The 18360-nt window shown below is 48.7% G+C and overlaps 1 protein-coding gene across 1 annotated transcript; it reads right to left on the reverse strand.

Annotated features, from left to right (window-relative positions):
• Positions 1-529: 529 nt before the first annotated feature.
• Positions 530-14992, reverse strand: LOC309355864 (thialysine N-epsilon-acetyltransferase-like). Its single transcript, XM_081887080.1, has 6 exons — positions 14837-14992; positions 9814-9865; positions 7489-7572; positions 4602-4703; positions 3073-3113; positions 530-1633 (listed from the first exon to the last, which is right to left on the reverse strand). Exons 1-6 carry the CDS (start codon positions 14936-14938, stop codon positions 1454-1456), a joined length of 561 nt encoding a protein of 186 aa, XP_081743206.1. The 5' UTR covers positions 14939-14992; the 3' UTR covers positions 530-1453.
• Positions 14993-18360: the final 3368 nt, after the last annotated feature.

Genomic DNA, 18360 nt, shown 5'->3' on the forward strand with positions numbered 1-18360 from the left:
AGCAGGGAGTTAAAAAAGAGGCAAGCCCAAAGGCAAGGACATTTATTGTGTTCCGGGCAGGACAAATGCAAGATTCTGCACTTGGGCAGGAAGAACCAGATGCACAAATATAGGATTGGGGACACCTGGCGTACTAGCAGTACAATCAAGGGAAGGAATGTTGTTGTTTAGTCGTTTAGTCGTGTCCGCCTCTTCGTGACCCCCTGAACCAGAGCGCGCCAGGCTCTCCTGTCTTCCACTGCCTCCCGCAGTTTGGTCAAACTCATGCTGGTAGCTTCGAGAACACTGTCCCACCATCTCGTCCTCCGTCGTCCCCTTCTCCTTGCGCCCTCCATCTTTCCCAACATCAGGGTCTTTTCCAGGGAGTCTTCTCCAAAGTCTTGGAGCCTCAGCTTCAGGATCTGTCCTTCCAGTGAGCATTCAGGGCTGATTTCCTTCAGAATGGAGAGGTTTGATCTTCTTGCCGTCCATGGGACTCTCCAGAGTCTCCTCCAGCACCATAATTCAAAAGCATCAATTCTTCGGCGATCAGCCTTCTTTATGGTCCAGCTCTCGCTTCCATACATCACTACTGGGAAAACTATGGCTTTAAAATAGGCCAATGCTATTCTAGGCTGCATCAACAGAAGCCTAGTGTCCAGTCAAGGGAAGGAATAATCCCGCTCTATTCTGCCTTGGACAGACCCCATCTGGAGTCCTGTGTCCGGTTCTGGACACCCCAGTTTAAAGCGGAGATTGACAAGTTGGAAGGTGTGCAGAGGAGGGCAACCAAGATGATCAAAAGACTACAATTCCCAGCATCCCTGACCGCTGGTCCTGCTAGCTAGGGATCATGGGAGTTGTAGGCCAAAAACATCTGGAGGGCCGAAGTTGAGGGAGTCTGCGTATGAGGAACAGTTGAAGGAGCTGGGGGTATTTAGCCTGGAGGAGAGAGGACTGAGACTGAAGCCATGGGTTCGAGTCCTACCCTCCAGAGCAGGAGAAAAGAAGCTTGCATCTCTCCTCCATGTGACAGCCCTTAAGATATTTCTCACATGGAGGGCTATCACAAGATGCAAGCTTGTTTTCTCATGCTCAGGAGGGTAGGACTCGAACCCATGGCTTCAGTTTACAAGAAAGGAGATTCGGACTAAGCAGATTCTGATGGTGAGAGTCATTCAACAATGGTAGTCCTAGAAGGTGCTGGACTATACTTTCCCGGAGGTTTCGAAGCAGAGGCTGAATGGCCCTTTGTCAGGGATTCTTTGAGTGCGATTCCTGCATCGCAAAGGGGTTGAGATAGATGACGTTTGGTGGTCCCCTTCCAGCGCCGCCATTTTGCTAATCTAAGAAGCGGCGGCCCTGCTACTGCTAAACCTCCTCAACCACACTGTCCAGGCTGAATAAAGGAACCCGGATTCCTGGGTTCTCCGAGGGATGACAGTCCTGCTGGTCCGAAATCTCTGCCCGCGCCTCATTTGCTGGCTGCCCCTTCTGCCAGCTGCCGCATGGCGTCTTCTTCGAAGCGGAAGACGTGCCAGCCCTCAGTGGCAGTCAGGTCCACGGCGCCGTTGCCAAGGTATAAGTCGATGGCCTTTTGGTTCCAGTCCAGAGCCGAGAACTTCATCTGGGTGCATCCTTTCTGCATGCCAATCTGCAGAGGAAGAGGAGAAGAGAGGCCTTAGCTTGGCAGGGAGGACATCTGCTTGGCTTGCAGAACGTCGTGGGTTCAACCCTTGGGATCTTTGGGTAGCGCTGGGGCAACTGTTCCCATGAAGGACCAGGTGCGCAGCCTGGGAGTCATTCCGGACTTGCAGCTGTCCATGGAGGTGCAGGCCTATTCTGTGTCCAGGGCAGCTGTCTGCCAGCTCCATCTGGTACGCAGGATGAGACCCTCCCTGCCCGCAGACTGTCTCGCCAGAGTGGTGCATGCTCTGGTTATCTTCCTCTTGGACTACTGCTCTACGTGGGGCTACCTTTGAAGGTGACCCGGAAACTGCAACTACTGTAATCCAGAATGTGGCAGCCAGACTGGGGACTGGGAGCGGCCGCCAAGACCACATAACACTGGTCCTGAAAGACCTACATTGGCTCCCAGGACATTTCTGAGCACAATTCAAAGTGTTGGTGCTGACCTTGAAAGCCCTAAACGGCCTCAAAGGCCCAGTAGACCTGAAGGAGCGTCTCCACCCCGGACACCTGGGTCCAGCTCCGAGGGCCTTCTGGCGGTTCCCTCACTGCGAGAAGCCAAGTTACAGGGAACCAGGCAGAGGGCCTTCTCGGTGGTGGCACCCTCCCTGTGGAACGCCCTCCCACCAGATGTGAAGGAAATAAACAACTATCTGACTTTTAGAAGACAGCTGAAGGCAGCCCTGTTTATGGAAGCTTTTAGTGTTTGATGTTTTATCACTTTTTCATTATTATTATCATTAATTCTGTTGGGAGCCGCCTAGAGTGGCTGGGGAAACCCAGCCACATGGGTGAGGTATAATAATAATAATAATAATAATAATAATAATAATAATAATAATTGTTATTATTACACCTGCCTGAAGCAGGTGGCGCTGTGGGTTAAACCACTGAGCCTAGGACTCGCCGGTCAGAAGATCGGTGGTTCGAATCCCCCCGACAGGCTGAGCTCCCGTTGCTCTGTCCCAGCTCCTGCCAATCTAGCAGTTTGAAAGCATGTCAAAGTGCAAGTAGATAAATAGGTACCACTCCGGCGGGAAGGTAGACGGCGTTTCCGTGTGCTGCTCTGGTTCACCAGAAGCGGCTTAGTCATGCTGGCCACATGACACGGAAGCTGTACGCCAGCTCCCTCGGCCAATAAAACGAGATGAGCGCCGTAACCCCAGAGTCGGCCACGACTGGACCTAATGGTCAGGGGTCCCTTCACCTTTACTTTACACCTGTCTGAAACCCTGGAGAGTTATTGCTGCCAGCCCGAGCAGGTCATATGAAGCTAGGTGGACCCCAGAGGCATGACTGGCTCTGAGGCAGCTTCCGATGTTCCTATTTGTAGGGGAAAGGGACGTAGCAGAGCAGTTGCTTGGCATGTAGAAGGTTACATTTCTGTGTAGGGGCAGCTCTTACCTTGGCAATGGCGCCCATCAGCTTCTTCCCAATGCCTCTCCCTGCGACAGAAGGAAGAGGAAACGCTCAGAAGGAAGACAGGACTCCTGGGTTCTCCGAAGGAAGGAAATACACCCCCCCCCGGTATTTACGCCTTGGGAACTCTCTGCCACAGCATCCTGGCTTCCACCACCACGTCCCAGGACATGTCCCGCCCTCATCTGGCCTAGGTTGCTCCCTCCAAATTTTACCTTTGTTTTCAAAGCAACCGGACTCCTTCCAGATATAATAATAATAATAATAATAATAATAATAATAATAATAATAATATAATATATGGGATGCGGGTGGCGCTGTGGGTTAAACCACAGAGCCTAGGACTTGCCGATCAGAAGGTGGGCGGTTCGAATCCCCACGACGGGGTGAGCTCCCGTTGCTCGGTCCCTGCTCCTGCCAACCTAGCAGTTCGAAAGCACGTCAAAGTGCAAGTAGATCAATAGGTACTGCTCTGGGGGCAAGGTAAACGGTGTTTCCGTGCGCTGCTCTGGTTCGCCAGAAGCAGCTTAGCCCTGCTGGCCACATGACCCAGAAGCTGTACGCCGGCTCCCTCGGTCAATAAAGCGAGGTGAGCGCCGCAACCCCAGAGTCGGTCACGAATGGACCTAATGGTCAGGGGTCCCTAATAATAATACAATGGTACCTTGGGTTACATACGCTTCAGGTTACATACACTTCAGGTTACAGACTCCCCTAACCCAGAAATAGTGCTTCAGGTTAAGATCTTTGCTTCAGGATGAGAACAGAAATCGTGCTCCGGCGGTGTGGCAGCAGCAGGAGGCCCCACTAGCTAAAGTGGTGCTTCAGGTTAAGAACAGTTTCAGGTTAAGTACGGACCTCCAGAATGAATTAAGTACTTAACCTGAGGTACCCATGTAATTTATTATTATTTATACCCCCCTATCTGGCTGGGTTACCCCAGCCACTCTGGGCGACTTCCAACAGAATATTAAAATACAATAATCTATTAAAAGCTTCCCTAAACAGGGCTGCCTTCAGATGTCTTCTAAAAGTCTGGTAGTTGTTTATTTCCTTGACATCTGACAGGAGGGCGTTCCACAGGGCGGGCGCCACCACCGAGAAGGCCCTCTGCCTGGTTCCCTGCAACCTCACTTCTCGCAGGGAGTTTTGGGAGTTGTAGTGCAAGGAAAGTGGAGGGCGCCAGGTTGCTTTGAAGGTGCAACGATCTCTCTCTCTCTCTCTCTCTCTCTCTCTCTCACACACACACACACATTTTCTTAATTATTTCTTTATTTTCTTAATTATTTCTTAATAATTATTTTCTTAATTATTTCTTTATTTTCTTAATTATTTCTTAATTATAGTTCCTGTCTGTTCATAGAATCCACTGAATTGTCGAGTTGCAAGGGACCCCAACTTTCACCCAGTCCAACTCCCTGTGATACGGAAATTTTTGCCCAATGCGGAACTCAAACCCGCAACCCGCAGATTAGGAGCCTGGAAGCAGCCTCTTCCCTTCCCCTTTTCCATACCCCGAAACTCTGGCATGACGTAGAGGTCTTCCATGTAGATGTTTCTGCCTTTCCAGGTGCTGTAAGTGAAAAAATACAGGCCGAACCCCACGACGGTGTGGCCTGCAGTGGGGAAAAACGAAAGAATGACGACAAAAGCTCACAACCTGCTTTTCTAAAATCAGTCCAGGGCATAGCTGTCAACTTACAGATTTGAAAATAAGGGATCAGCAGCCTCGAAAATAAGGGATCAGCAGCCAAAATGAGGGATTTTCCAAGCACAGGTATGTTCAACTTCCGAGCCAAAGGCAGAAAGCCCAGCCAGCAGCCAAACGAAACCTCAAGCGGTGGTTCCCACAGCGCAGCAACCCGGCAAAGGGGATGCAGCAAGGAAAACCACCGTCCCCTCTCTGCTGGGAAGCGCTGAGCAAAGGCGAGTCCCCAGGCAAGGCGGCCGATTTGATTGGCACAAGGCATGCAAGCTCCACCCCCCAGTCGTTCCTAGACTCCTTATTGGGTGAGCAACGCAGCCAAGCAACACAGTTGGAGCCTCCCTCCTCCCTGGCCGGCAGGGAGGGAGGGAGAGGAGCTGCTTCCTTTGAAACCCGGGAAGTTTAAGGGACATCATCAATAAGGGACAGCAGCGGGACACGGCGCTGGGATAAGGGACACTTGACAGCTATGGTTCAGGGCTCTTCTGGATCAGGTTAGCAGCCAACCATAACCAGGACCCGGGCAATTTGAACGCACCCTTTTCCTCTAGGCAGTTTTTGGGGGGCAGAAAACATATTGGGGGGCTGCCCAAGAGATTGTGGGCTCCTCCCCGTGGGATAAGAACCTGGATAAGTGGTTCTGAAATTCCCCCTGGATTGCAAATCGCAGAATCGGAGAGTTGCAATGCACCCCAAGGGTTAATAATAATAATAATAATAATAATTATTATTATTTATACCCTGCCCTTCCCGGTTCAGAAAACCGGGCTCAGGGCGGCTAACAACAAATTTAAAACACTTAACTGATGCAACAAAAAGCAGCATAAAATACAGTATAAAACGGGAATAACAATAAATTCGGAATTCAAAAGTCAATTTAGGAGGGAAATCCATCCATATAGAGAGTTTCGTAGACATTTGCAGGGAAACAACAAAAAATATAAGGCCCTGCCCAAAGGGATTTGAAAACTTTGATACAGGGGAGGAGGGAAAAACCTTCTTGCATTCAGTTCTACACAGTTTCAATAGCAGATTAATGGTTGGTCAATATTCTAAAAAGGTAAAGGGACCCCTGACCATTAGCTCCAGTCGTGGCCAACTCTGGGGTTGCGGAGCTCATCTCACTGGCCGAGGGAGCCGGCGTACAGCTTCCGGGTCATGTGACCAGCAGGACTAAGCCGCTTCTGGCGAACCAGAGCAGCGCACGGAAATGTTGTTTACCTTCCCGCCAGAGTGGTACCTATTTATCTACTTGTACTTTGACATGCTTTCAAACTGCTAGATTGGCAGGAGCAGGGACCGAGCAACGGGAGCTCACCCCATCATGGGGATTCAAACCGCCGACCTTCTGATTGGCAAGTCCTAGGATCTGTGGTTTAACCCACAGCGCCACCCGCGTCCCATGGTCAATATTCTACAGCCTTTTAAATGTGTCTGCCGGGGTGTGTGTGTTATTTTAACTATTTACCTTGAATTTTATCCTGTGAACAATCCTGAGATCTTGTGATGAAGGGAGGTCTATAAATCTAATTCATCAACGTCATAATTTATTATTTACAGTATACCAGGCCCATCTGGCTGGGTTTCCCCAGCCACTCTGGGCAGCTTCCAACAAAGATTAAAAATACATTAAAACATCAGTCACTAAAAACTTCCCTAAACAGGGCTGCCTTCAGATGTCTTCTAAAAGTCAGATAGTTGTTTATTTCCTTGACATCTGGTGGGAGGGCTTTCCACAGGGCAGGCGCCACCACCGAGAAGGCCCTGTGCCTGGTTCCCTGCAACTTGGCTTCTCGCAGGGAGAAAATCGCCAGAACCATACTACCACAAAATATAATTGAGAAATAAAAATTACATATATCAATATTTTGTTTGCTATATGTTATTTACCATCTCATTTCCTCCCAAACATTCCATGCAAAACACACACACACACAAACACACACACACACACACAATAATAATAATAATGAAAATAAATATTTTTTCACATTTATCTTAAAAAATCTTTTCTTCAGTTTTGACTTCCTGTCAAGTCCCTCCACGTATATTTTACCTTACAACTGAATGTACACAAAACAACAAACCTTTCTATATAGATTTTCCAATGCATTCAGAAAACATAGCAAATCCTTAATTGTTGTCCACCTCCTTTTACTTCCTTTGTCTCCCGAACGCTAGCACGGAGTCAAAACTGTTATTGTATTTTTGCACGTATCTTCTATAACCATCTCATTTTCCCCACAAATTTTTGCTTTGAGTTTCCTCTGAGTTTGCTCGTCAACTGAGCCATCTCAATTACAAATTCCTGTAATTTAATTTGCCAATCTATTATTTTTGAAGGTGGCTATCACCTCTCAGTCCCCTCTTCTCCCTTCTCCCTTCCCAACTCCTTCGACCGCTCCTCATATGGCCAGACCCCTTGATCCTCTTAGCCGCCCTATCGCTTGTCGATATCCTCCTTAAACTGGGGTGCCCAGAACTCCAGATAGGCTATGACCAAGGCAGAATGTCTCTGGGGCAAACCTGGGCGATCCTTCCTTCTGCTTTCCCTCCCATCGCTGAACCCCGGAGACGGAGGTTAATTGAGAGACGGAAGGAGGGAACAGAAGGGGACCTCTCCATTGCGGCAGAGAGGAAAGGGTTGCATCTTTGTCATGTAGAAGATGGGATTTGGGGGCAGGAACCTCGCTTACCGTCTTTGCTCTGATGTTTTGGGGGGACCTCGGCCACCACACATTTATAGAAGGGGTCCTGGCAGAAGCCGTCCTCGTAAAGTCCTGGAAAGAAAAACGCGAGAATCAAAGAGACAGCGAGAGGAAGGGGGTGGGAAAAAAACGGAGTCAGCAGGACCCAGGAAAAACTGCAAGACGACTAGCTATGTAGACACGAAACCTTTGGGCTTTTAAGTTCAGGTGAGCTCTGGAAATAATACCAATACTACTACTACTACTACTACTAATTTGTTATTCATACCCTGCCCATCTGGCTGGGTTTCCCCAGCCACTCTGGGCAGCTTCCAACAAAACACTAAAATACAATAACCTATTAAACATTAAAAGCTTCCCTAAAGAGGGCTGCCTTCAGATGTCTTCTAAAAGTCAGATAGTTGTTTGTTTCCTTGACTTATGATGGGAGGGCGTTCCACAGGATGGGTGCCACCACCGAGAAGGCCCTCTGCCTGGTTCCCTGTAACCTCCCTTCTTGCAGGGAGGGAACCGCCAGAAGGCCCTCGGAGCTGGACCTCAGTGTCCGGGCTGAACGATGGGGGTGGAGACGCTCCTTCAGGTCCACTGGGCCTTTGAGGCCGTTTAGGGCTTTAAAGGTCAGCACCAACACTTTGAATTGTGCTTGGAAACGTACTGGGAGCCAGTTGAGGTCTTTCAAGACCGGTGTTATGTGGTCCTGGCAGCCGCTCCCAGTCACCAGTCTGGCTGCTGCATTCTGGATTAATTGCAGTTTCCGGGTCACCTTCAAAGGTAGCCCCACATAGAGTGCATGGCAGTAGTCCAAGCGGGAGATAACCAGAGCATGCACCACTCTGGCCAGACAGTCTGCGGGCAGGGAGGGTCTCATCCTGTGCACCAGATGGAGCTGGCAAACAGCTGCCCTGGACACAGAATTGACCTGCGCCTCCATGGACAGCAGTGAGTCCAAATGACTCCCAGGCTGCACACCTGGTCCTTCAGGGGCTCATTGAGCTCATTCCTTCAGGAGCTATTTCCTGACTTTGTGGGCTCTCCTGTGTTGATTTTCTGTTTTGCAAGCCCCTTGCGGGCAGAGACCAATTCTCTTCTCCTTTTGCATAGTGCGGTTGTCCACCACCTTTCAACCGTGGAATGAACCCCCCCCCCGAAGGTGGAGGTTTTTATGCAGAGACCGGACGGCCCTCTGTCGGGGATGCTTGAGCTGCGATTCCTGCATTCTGGGGGGTTGAGCTAGATGGCCTCTAGGGGTCGCTTTTGACTCGACACTTCTGTGATTCTGAGCTCCTGGATGCTGCGGGGCATAATAATAATAATAATAATAATAATAATAATAATAATAATAATGTTATTTATACCCTGCCCTTCCTGGTTCAAAAACCGAGCTCAGGGTGGCTAACAACAAATTTAAAACACTTAATTATAAAAGCAGCATAAAATACAGTATAAAAACATGAATGACAATAACATTCAAAATTCAAAAATCAATTAGATAATCCCCAGGGCTAGCTGGCTGAATTGGTCCTACTTGGGCCAGCGAGGAGGCCAGGGGAGAATTAGCTGTGGGGTCTCAGAGTGGGTGATCTTTATAAAAGGGGAGCGGGAGGGAAGAGAAGGGGAATAAAAGATCAGGCTGAATTCAAATTAAAGGCCAGGTGGAATAGCTCTGTCTTACAGGCCTGACAGAAGGAGGTTAAATCCTGCAGGGCCCTGGTCTCCTGGGACAGAGCATTCCACCAGGTCGGAGCCACCACTGAGAAGGCCCTGGTCCTGGTGGAGGATGGTCTGACTTCCTTAGGGACCTCTAAACTATGATTATTCATGGATCTTAAGGTCCTCTGCGGGGCAGACCAGGAGAGGCGGTCCCGTAAATACGAGAGCCCTAAGCCACAAAGGGCTTTAAAGGTAAAAACCAGCACCTTGAACCTGACCCTGTACTCCACCAGGAGCCAGTGCAGCTGGAAAAGCACTGGGTGAATATGCTCCCATGGCAGGGACCCCGTGAGGAGCCTCGCTGCAGCATTCTGCACCCGCTGGAGTTTCTGGGACAGCTTCAAGGGCAGCCCCGCGTAGAGCAAATTACAGTAGTCAAGCCTGGAGGTGACCGTCGCATGGACCACTGTGGCCAGGTCGCGGCAGGAAATGCAGCCCCTCTCCCAGACCTGGTGCCCTCGAGATGTTTGAGTCCACAACGACCATCAGCCCACCGTAAGCTGATCCCACCATTGTGCCCCAAACATGAACACAACACCCCGTGAGTAGACCTGGCCAAGGAAGATTTGCCCATGAGAATTCCTACCTGGGGTTCAGCCTCACCTTGACTGCTGTTTGCTACCTGATCAGGCATTTTCTCAAACTCAGCAAGTTCCTGAAATGGGAGAAAGAGAACATTAACCGCGGGTACAACACCTGCCCCACCACCTCACTTGCCAAGACCTTGAATTTTCACACATAAAAAAAAATTTGTCATTACAAAAGACTGGCCAGGCTCCCCAGGGTATCCAATCAAGTAAGCATTAACAGATATCCTGGCAGACAGGAGATAAACAAGGCACTCAGATTTCTGCTGTAGACCGCCTCTTCTGTGATGTAGGTATGATGTATGGAGGGGTGGTCTTGAGCTCCAGGGCAGGGAATTAAAATGTCTATATTGTTCGGGGTTCCTCCTCCCTCCTGCGTGTGGTGAGTGGGGGACCCTGTTGCAACAGATCAATAAAGATCAGGCTTACTAGCTGCTTTGCTTCTCAATATTCTCTGGTTGGCCTCTGCTATTTTCTCCTACCAATAGGGAACCTACGCAAGGACTCTATATGGGCTCTGGAATACCCCATAAGGGGAAAAGGGCAAATTTTGGTTTACAACACAACCTGGTCAGAAACCTACAATCAGGATCCGAGAATAATACCCTCCCCTCCTCAAGTGCTGATTTTGTTCATCGAGGACTGGGGAAAATTGGTGGATTATCTGAAAAACATATGCGGTGTAAATACAACGCTAGTGGGATTTCAAGAGGAACGTTGAAAAACAAATAAGTATTGGTTATTAGAAATAATGGGAGTAAGGAGGAACAATGGCAATACGAAAGAAGGGAATGTGTATTAAAGGTATAAATATGGATGATTGTCAGAGACGCTGAAGGAAGTCCAAAACAGTCATGATTTGTTGTATTTGGGATAAAATGTATAACTGAATGAAAACTAATAAAATTTATATATATATAAAAAAGAAACCTACAATCAGGATCCGAGAATAACACCCTCCCCTCCTCAAGTGCTGATTTTGGGCAAGATCACCTCCATTTGGGCCCAGATCTCCCCCAAAATGGGCACAACCTCACCTGTGGCAAAGAGCGAGGCGGTGGCAGGAGCAGGTAGGCGGTGGCATGAAAGGATCTGCCACTCCTTACAGCAACAACAATGTCCCTGCTTGGAGACCCCTTGAAATCCACGCTGTTTAAGTAAAGGGACCGCTGACCATTAGGTCCAGTCGCGGACGACTCTGGGGTTGTGGTGCTCATCTCACTTTATTGGCCGAGGGAGCTGACATTTGTCCGCAGACAGTTTTTCCGGGTTGTGTGGCCACCCCGCGACAGGGTGAGCTCCCGTTGCTCGGTCCCTGCTCCTGCCCACCTAGCAGTTCGAAAGCACCTCAGAGTGCAAGTAGATAAATAGGTACCGCTCCGGTGGGAAGGTAAACGGCATTTCCATGCGCTGCTCTGGTTCACCAGAAGTGGCTAAGTCATGCGGGCCACATGACCTGGAAGCTGTACGCCGGCTCCCTTGGCCAATAAAGCGAGATGAGCGCCGCAACCCCAGAGTCGGCCACAACTGGACCTAATGGCCAGGGGTCCCTTTACCTTTAATATATATCTAAGACCTAAAAATTCTTATCACGGTCGGCCACCGTGAGAACAGGATCCTGGAGTGGATCGTGCCCCCTCCGGACTGATCCAGCAGCCTCTCTGGATTGCAAGCTGCCGAGTGCAAGTTTCTGTGCAGAATCTCAAATGACACAGAAAGAGGATAGCCTGAAGCAATATCTGGCAATTACACAATCTTTCGGTGAGCTTTGCTATGCTAATGCAAAACCCACAGGACAGAAATCCCTGGCCGTGGTCCAGCGCAAAACAAACAGCATCAAACTCTCCGGTTAAATCCTGGCTCAGCCTTTCAAAGCCAAGGAGGTTCCTTTTGAAGTCAGGCAGGGTGAACCGTTGTTACAGAGTGTGCCCAGTTTTGACTTTGTAAAGGAGGCTGAGCCTTCGCTCCCTTTTCTTCTGACAGCAGGGGGCTGTTGCTAGGGCTGGGGAAGATCCTGGGCCCCCACATCTGCATAGGATTTGAATATGCTAATCTACATTTAAAGATTTAAAAGCCTCGCATATGAATCCCGCCCCCAGGCCCCGCTTCCAGGCTTCAATTAATTCACACTGCTCCAAATCAGCTCACCCGCAGTTTCAATTTATTCCTCCTCAATATCCTGAACAAATCCTGTTCTGGATCCTAGAATTGTAGAGTAGGGCAGGACCCCCGGGGGTCATCCAGCCCACCCCGCTGCAATATGCAGGAATCTTTTGCCCAATGTGGGATTCGAACCCACAGCCCTGAGATTAAATGTCTCACGCTCTACAGACTGGGCTAGTTTTCTCTCGGCATCTCGCCCTCAGGGTGGCCAAGCAGACGCCCGTTAGGTGAAAGCGACAAGCAGGATTCGAACGCAGCTCTCCCCCCTCGCCGTGGCTCCCAATAACTGGCCTTCAGAAGCAGAGCCATTATGGCTCGTAGCCGCCCCATAGCCATAATAATAATAATAATAATAATAATAATAATAATAATAATAATTTATTATTTATACCCCGCCCATCTGGCTGAGTTTCCCCAGCCACTCTGGGTGGTTTCCAATCAAGTGTTGAAAACCATACAGCATTAAATATTAAAAACTTCCCTAAACAGGGCTGCCTTCAGATGTCTTTTAAAAAGAAGATAGCTGCTTATTTCCTTGACATCTGGTGGGAGGGCGTTCCACAGGGCAGGCGCCACCACTGAGAAGGCCCTCTGCCTGGTTCCCTGTAACTTCACTTCTCGCAGGGAGGGAACCGCCAAAAGGCCCTCGGAGCTGGACCTCAGTGTCTGGGCTGAACGATGGGGGTGGAGACGCTCCTTCAGGTCTACTGGGCCTTTGAGGCCGTTTAGGGCTTTCAAGGTCAGCACCAACACTTTGAATTGTGCTCAGAAACGTACTGGGAGCCAGCATAGATCTTTCAAGACTGGTGTTATGTGGTCCCAGCAGCCACTCCCAGTCCCCAGTCTGGCTGCCGCATTCTGGATTAGTTGTAGTTTCCAGGTCACCTTCAAAGGTAGCCCCACGTAGAGCACAGGGCAGTAGTCCAAGCAGGAGATAACCAGAGCATGCGCCACTCTGGAGAGACAGTCCGCAGGCAGGGAGGGTCTCATCCTGCGTACCAGATGGTGCTGGTAGACAGCTGATCTGGACACAGAATTGACCTGTGCCTCCATGGACAGCAGTGAGTCCAGAATGACTCCCAGGCTGCGCACCTGGTCCTTCAGGGGCACAGTTGCCCCATTCAGGACCAGGGAGTCCTCCACACCTGCCCACCTCCTATCCCCCCAAAACAGTACTTCTGTTTTGTCCGGATTCAACCCCAATCCATTAGCCGCCATCCGTCCTGCAACCGCCTCCAGACACTCACACAGGACCTTCACCGCCTTCACTGGTTCCGATTTGAAAGAGAGGTAGAGCTGGGTATCATCTGCATACTGATGAACACCCAGTCCAAACCCCCTGATGATCTCTCCCAGCGGCTGCATGTAAATGTTGAAAAGCATGGGGGAGAGGAGGGAACCCTGAGGCACCCCACAAGTGAGCGGCCAGGGGTCTGAACACTCATCCCCCACCACCACTTTCTGGACACGGCCCAGGAGGAAGGAGCGGAACCACTGTAGGACAGTGCCCCCAGCTCCCAGCCCCTCTAGACGGTCCAGAAGGATGTTATGGTCGATGGTGTCAAAGGCCGCTGAGAGATCCAGCAGAACTAGGAAACAGTCATCCCCACTGGGTTTGAACAATCCTCTTTTAAAACCATCAAAGTTGGTAGCCATGGCTGCCTCAAGTGGCAGGGAGTTCCGCAGTTTAACTGTGAACTCCGCAAAGAAGTCTCGACCCCCCCACAGGTCATCCAGCCCACCCCCCTGAAATGTAGGAATCTTTCTGACCGACTTGGGATTCGAACCCACGACTCTAAGATGAAGAGTTGTGCTCTGCCAACTGAGCTAAGGCCTCGCCTACCTCGCAAAGCTGTTGCGAGGATTAAAGGAGGAAGAGGGGGAAACGGTGGGCTATAAATGCAATAGATAAATGGAATTAAATAATAATCCCTGTCTGCAGGGTGGATTTGATTTAAATCAAATCGATTTAAATCACGAGTTCAGTAAGACTTGATTTAAATCATTATTATTTTTTTAACAGAAAGACTCATTCTTGCTGGTATAATCTTAATGTTTACAACCAGATGAAGGTTTCATTTCTGGAATAATAAATTTTCAGAGTAGTTTTTACAAAAATTACTGATTTGGTTCTACTATAAGAAACACCCAGGCAGAAAATGACGAAATTATTGTGAGGTTTAACAAGTTAACTGTTTCTATTTGGACAACTTTTCCACGGTGCTTGATCGGAAGGAGAAAAACAATCATTTCCTTAATAACAATTTAAACATTTTATTTAACTAAAACAATAACAGTTACAGATAGGTAGCCGTGTTGGTCTGCCATAGTCAAAACAAAAAAAATTCCTTCCAGTAGCACCAACTAAGACAACTTAGTTGGTCTTTAAGGTGCTACAGGAAGGAAATTTTTTTGTTAAAACAATAACATTATAGCATATGTATCCACGTTTGTTAACCGATGTGGTTAAACAATTTTTTTTTTTAAAAAAAACCCAACAACTTAGACTGAAAAACTTAAAACAAATCCTTATTTCCTGATGAATAGCCTTTGGGCTCTAATGCAACTTAAACAGAAAACTATCTTTGGAAAGATTTTTCCTCCAAAAGCTTTTTATTTTACAATCCGATTTAAATTTTAAAAATCCGATTTATTTTTTAAAAAACATTTATTTTTATCCACCCTGCCTGCCTGCAAACCAGGATGAAGGCTCAATAAGCAACAAACCTCTTTTTTTTTGCAATTCGGGCTGCAGGGAGGGCCAGCGCTGGGGCTTAGGCGGACATTCAACAGGTGCACCAGTTCAACCGGACGCAGCTGCACCAGTCGAATGCCTGCCTGCCTGGCTGCCTGCCTGCTCGTGGGAAAGGGCCTACCCGGATCATGCGCATGATCTCCGCGCAGTCCTCGGCTCGGGAGGGGCGGATCGACACCGCGAAGTCGGCGGGGTCTTGGTCCACAGCTGCTGTAGCGGCCATGGCAGATCACCAGCTGGAGATACGGAAGTTTTCTCCTGGGTCGGAGGACTACATTTCCCAGGATGCTCCAGGGAAGAGGGAGGGTGGGGAAAGGAGGAGGATCGGGGAAGGGACAGAGCCGGCCAGAGAACTCAGAAAATCCTCGAATTGGAAGGGAACCTCAAAGGACATCCAGTCTATATATATATATCTTATAAGATCTTTATTAAAAATTTTAGGAATACTAAAAGGAAAATCAAGAAAAACATTCTTTTAAACAAGAAAGGATAAAATGCAAAAAAGGAAAAAGAACAATCAAAGGGAAAAAACAAAGAATTGAAATCCGTTAAAATCAAAAAGAAAAAAAAAGATACAGCGAATCTTTCCATTACTTTCCTTTCATTGGCTTATTTCCCTGACCTCCTCACACCTCCCTTTTTTGTATTCTAAGTCAATTATCCATTTCGGCAAATCCTTTCCCTCTTTTCCAGTTTTTGTCCTGAAAATTTATCCTGGTATTAATATAAGTTTGCTTTCCCTCCTTTCAGCAATTAACAGTCTATTTTTCTTAAATCTTTGTTACATTTCTGCTAAAATCACATAAATTCATTCCAGCATCATTCTAACATTCATTAATCTTACAATACTTCTGTAAATAATCTTTAAATTTCTTCCAATCTTCCTCCACCGACTCTTCTCCCTGGTCTCGGATTCTGCCAGTCATTTCCACCAGTTCCATATAGTCCATCACCTTCATCTGCCATTCTTCCAGGGTGGGTAGATCTTGTGTCCAAAGGACATCCAGTCTAACCCCCTGCTCTCAACGCGCGTCTCCCATCCAGTTTGAAACCTTACCGGTCCCTGCTGAGCTTTGCAAACGTGGCGGGAATTTTACTGCAACCCCACTGGGAGGAGGTTCGATTGGTGGCGACCAATGAATGGATGCTAGGATTGTAGGCTTGGAAGGGACACCGGAAGGTCATCCATCCCAACCCGCCAGATCAGGGTGGAGAGTTCGAATTTGCGACAGTATGGATCATGAACGGGGCATCCAGTGCTCCCATCCAATCAGATTCAGGAGAGAGGAAAGTAAATACTGCTTTACACAAGGCATCGTTCAGCTACGGAACTCCCTGCCACAAGATGTGATGATGGTTGCTAAGTTAAAAGGTAAATGTAAAGGGATCCCTGACCGTTAGGTCCAGTTGTGGCCGACTCTGGGGTTGCGGCGCTCATCTCGCTTTATTGGCCGAGGGAGCCGGCGTACAGCTTCCGGGTCATGTGGCTAGCAGGACTAAGCTGCTTCTAGGGAACCAGAGCAGTGCACGGAAACGCCTGTTACCTTCCTGCCGGAGTGGTACCTATTTATCTACTTGCACTTTGACGAGCTTTTGAACAGCTAGGTTAGCAGGAGCTGGGACCGAGCAACGGGAGCTCACCCTGTCGCGGGGATTCGAACCGCCGACCTTCTGATCGGCAGGTTAGCGTCCCTCTGGTTGCTAAGTTAGATGGCATAATAATAATAATAATAATAATAATAATAATAATAATGATAATTTACTATTTATTATGAGTTTCCCCAGCCACTGTGGGAGGCTTCCAAAAAATATTAAAATACTGTAATACATCAAACATTAAAAGCTTCCCTAAACAGGGCTGCCTTCAGATGTCTTCTAAAAGTCTGGTAGTTATTGTTCTCTTTGACATCTGGTTGGAGGGCATTCCACAAGGAGGGCACCACCACCGAGAAGGCCCTCTGCCTGGTTGGCTGTTGAAATATACTCAGAGTCGCAAAGTGATTTCATGCTCTTTATTCAGCTCATAGTGGTGAGGAGGAATGAATGAATGTCCCCTCAGAGTATCTGCTTTATATACATTATTTACACAATGGGCTGCACATGATTGGCTAATTCCGGAATTCTACTGTAAGCCAATCAGGTTGTGGATTCACTTCTATCTGGAGCATGATTGGGTGGTTCCTGCTAACCAATCATACTGCTGAATTGTTCTAGGACCAATCAGACTGATGCCTTTTGGAGCCTATTGTTCTAGGACCAATCAGACTGCTGCCTTTTGGAGCCTATTGTTCTAGGACCAATCAGACTGCTGCAGTTTGGATCCTATTCGACTCAGTACATAACAGCTGTAGCTTTGCTTCTCGCAGGGAGGGAACCGCCAGAAGGCCCTCGGAGCTGGACCTCAGTGTCCGGGTAGAACAATGGGGGTGGAGACGCTCCTTCAGGTCTACTGGGCCTTTGAGGCCGTTTAGGGCTTTCAAGGTCAGCACCAACATTTTGAATTGTGCTCAGAAACGTACTGGGAGCCAATGGAGGTCTTTCAAGACTGGTGTTTTGTGGTCTCCCAGTCCCTAGTCTGGCTGCCGCATTCTGGATTAATTGCAGTTTCTGGGTCACTTTCAAAGGTAGCCCCACGTAGAGCGCATTGCAGTAGTCCAAGCGGGAGATAACCAGAGCGTGTGCCACTCTGGTCAGACAGTCTGAGGGCAGGGAGGGTCTCATCCTGCGCACCAGATGGAGCTGGCAGACATCTGCCCTGTACACAGAACTGACCTGCGCCTCCATGGACAGTGGTGAGTCCAGAATGACTCCCAGGCTGCGCACCTGGTCCTTCGGGGGCACAGTTGCCCCATTCAGGACCAGGGAGTCCCCCACACCCGCCCAACCCCTGACCCCCAATAACAGTACTTCTGAATACTGGACCGAGCACCTGGTCCTTTAGGGGCACAGTTACTCCATACCTACTGGACCGCCTCTCCTGGTACGCCCCGCGGAGGACCTTAAGGTCCACAAATAAAAACATTTTGGAGGTCCTGAGGCTCAAGGAGGTTAGATTGGTCTCAACTAGGGACAGGGCCTTTTCAGCACTGGCCCCGACTTTGTGGAACACTCTGTCCCAAGAGACCAGGGCCCTGCGCCACTTGACATCTTTCCGCAGGGTCTGCAAGACAGAGCTGTTCCGCCTGGACGTTGGTTTGGACTCAGTCTGACCCTTATGTTTCCCTCCCCTTATTGATCTTTGATTTATCAAAGGCTGCATTTTAAATTGCTTTTTAACCTGTATTTTTTTTTTCCTTTTCCTTTTTCTTCCCCCCCTCTCTTTCCCCCCTATTATATTTTTACAGTGGTACCTCGGGTTAAGTACTTAATTCGTTCTGGAGCTCCGTTCTTAACCTGAAACTGTTCTTAACCTGAAGCACCACTGTAGCTAATGGGGCCTCCCGCTGCCGCCACGCCGCCGGAGCACGATTTCTGTTCTCATCCTGAAGCAAAGTTCTTAACCTGAGGTACTATTTCTGGGTTAGCGGAGCCTGTAACCTGAAGCGTATGTAACCTGAAGCGTATGTAACTTGAAGCATATGTAACCCGAGGTACCACTGTACTGTGATTTTACTGGTGTTAGCTGCCCTGAGCCCAGCTCTGGCT

Source organism: Podarcis melisellensis (assembly GCF_964234715.1).
Source record: "Podarcis melisellensis genome assembly, chromosome: 13".
Lineage (NCBI taxonomy): Eukaryota > Metazoa > Chordata > Lepidosauria > Squamata > Lacertidae > Podarcis > Podarcis melisellensis.

Bases quoted from the DNA above. Each gene is read 5' to 3' on its own strand.
- LOC309355864 (XM_081887080.1), bottom strand. From the start codon at position 14,938: ATGGCCGCTACAGCAGCTGTGGACCAAGACCCCGCCGACTTCGCGGTG. The intron at 7,573-9,813 runs GTGAGGCTGAAC...TTTTCTTTCCAG, and splicing joins GGTAGCAAACAGCAGTCAAG to GACTTTACGAGGACGGCTTC. The intron at 1,634-3,072 runs GTAAGAGCTGCC...CTTCCTCTGCAG, and splicing joins TGATGGGCGCCATTGCCAAG to ATTGGCATGCAGAAAGGATG.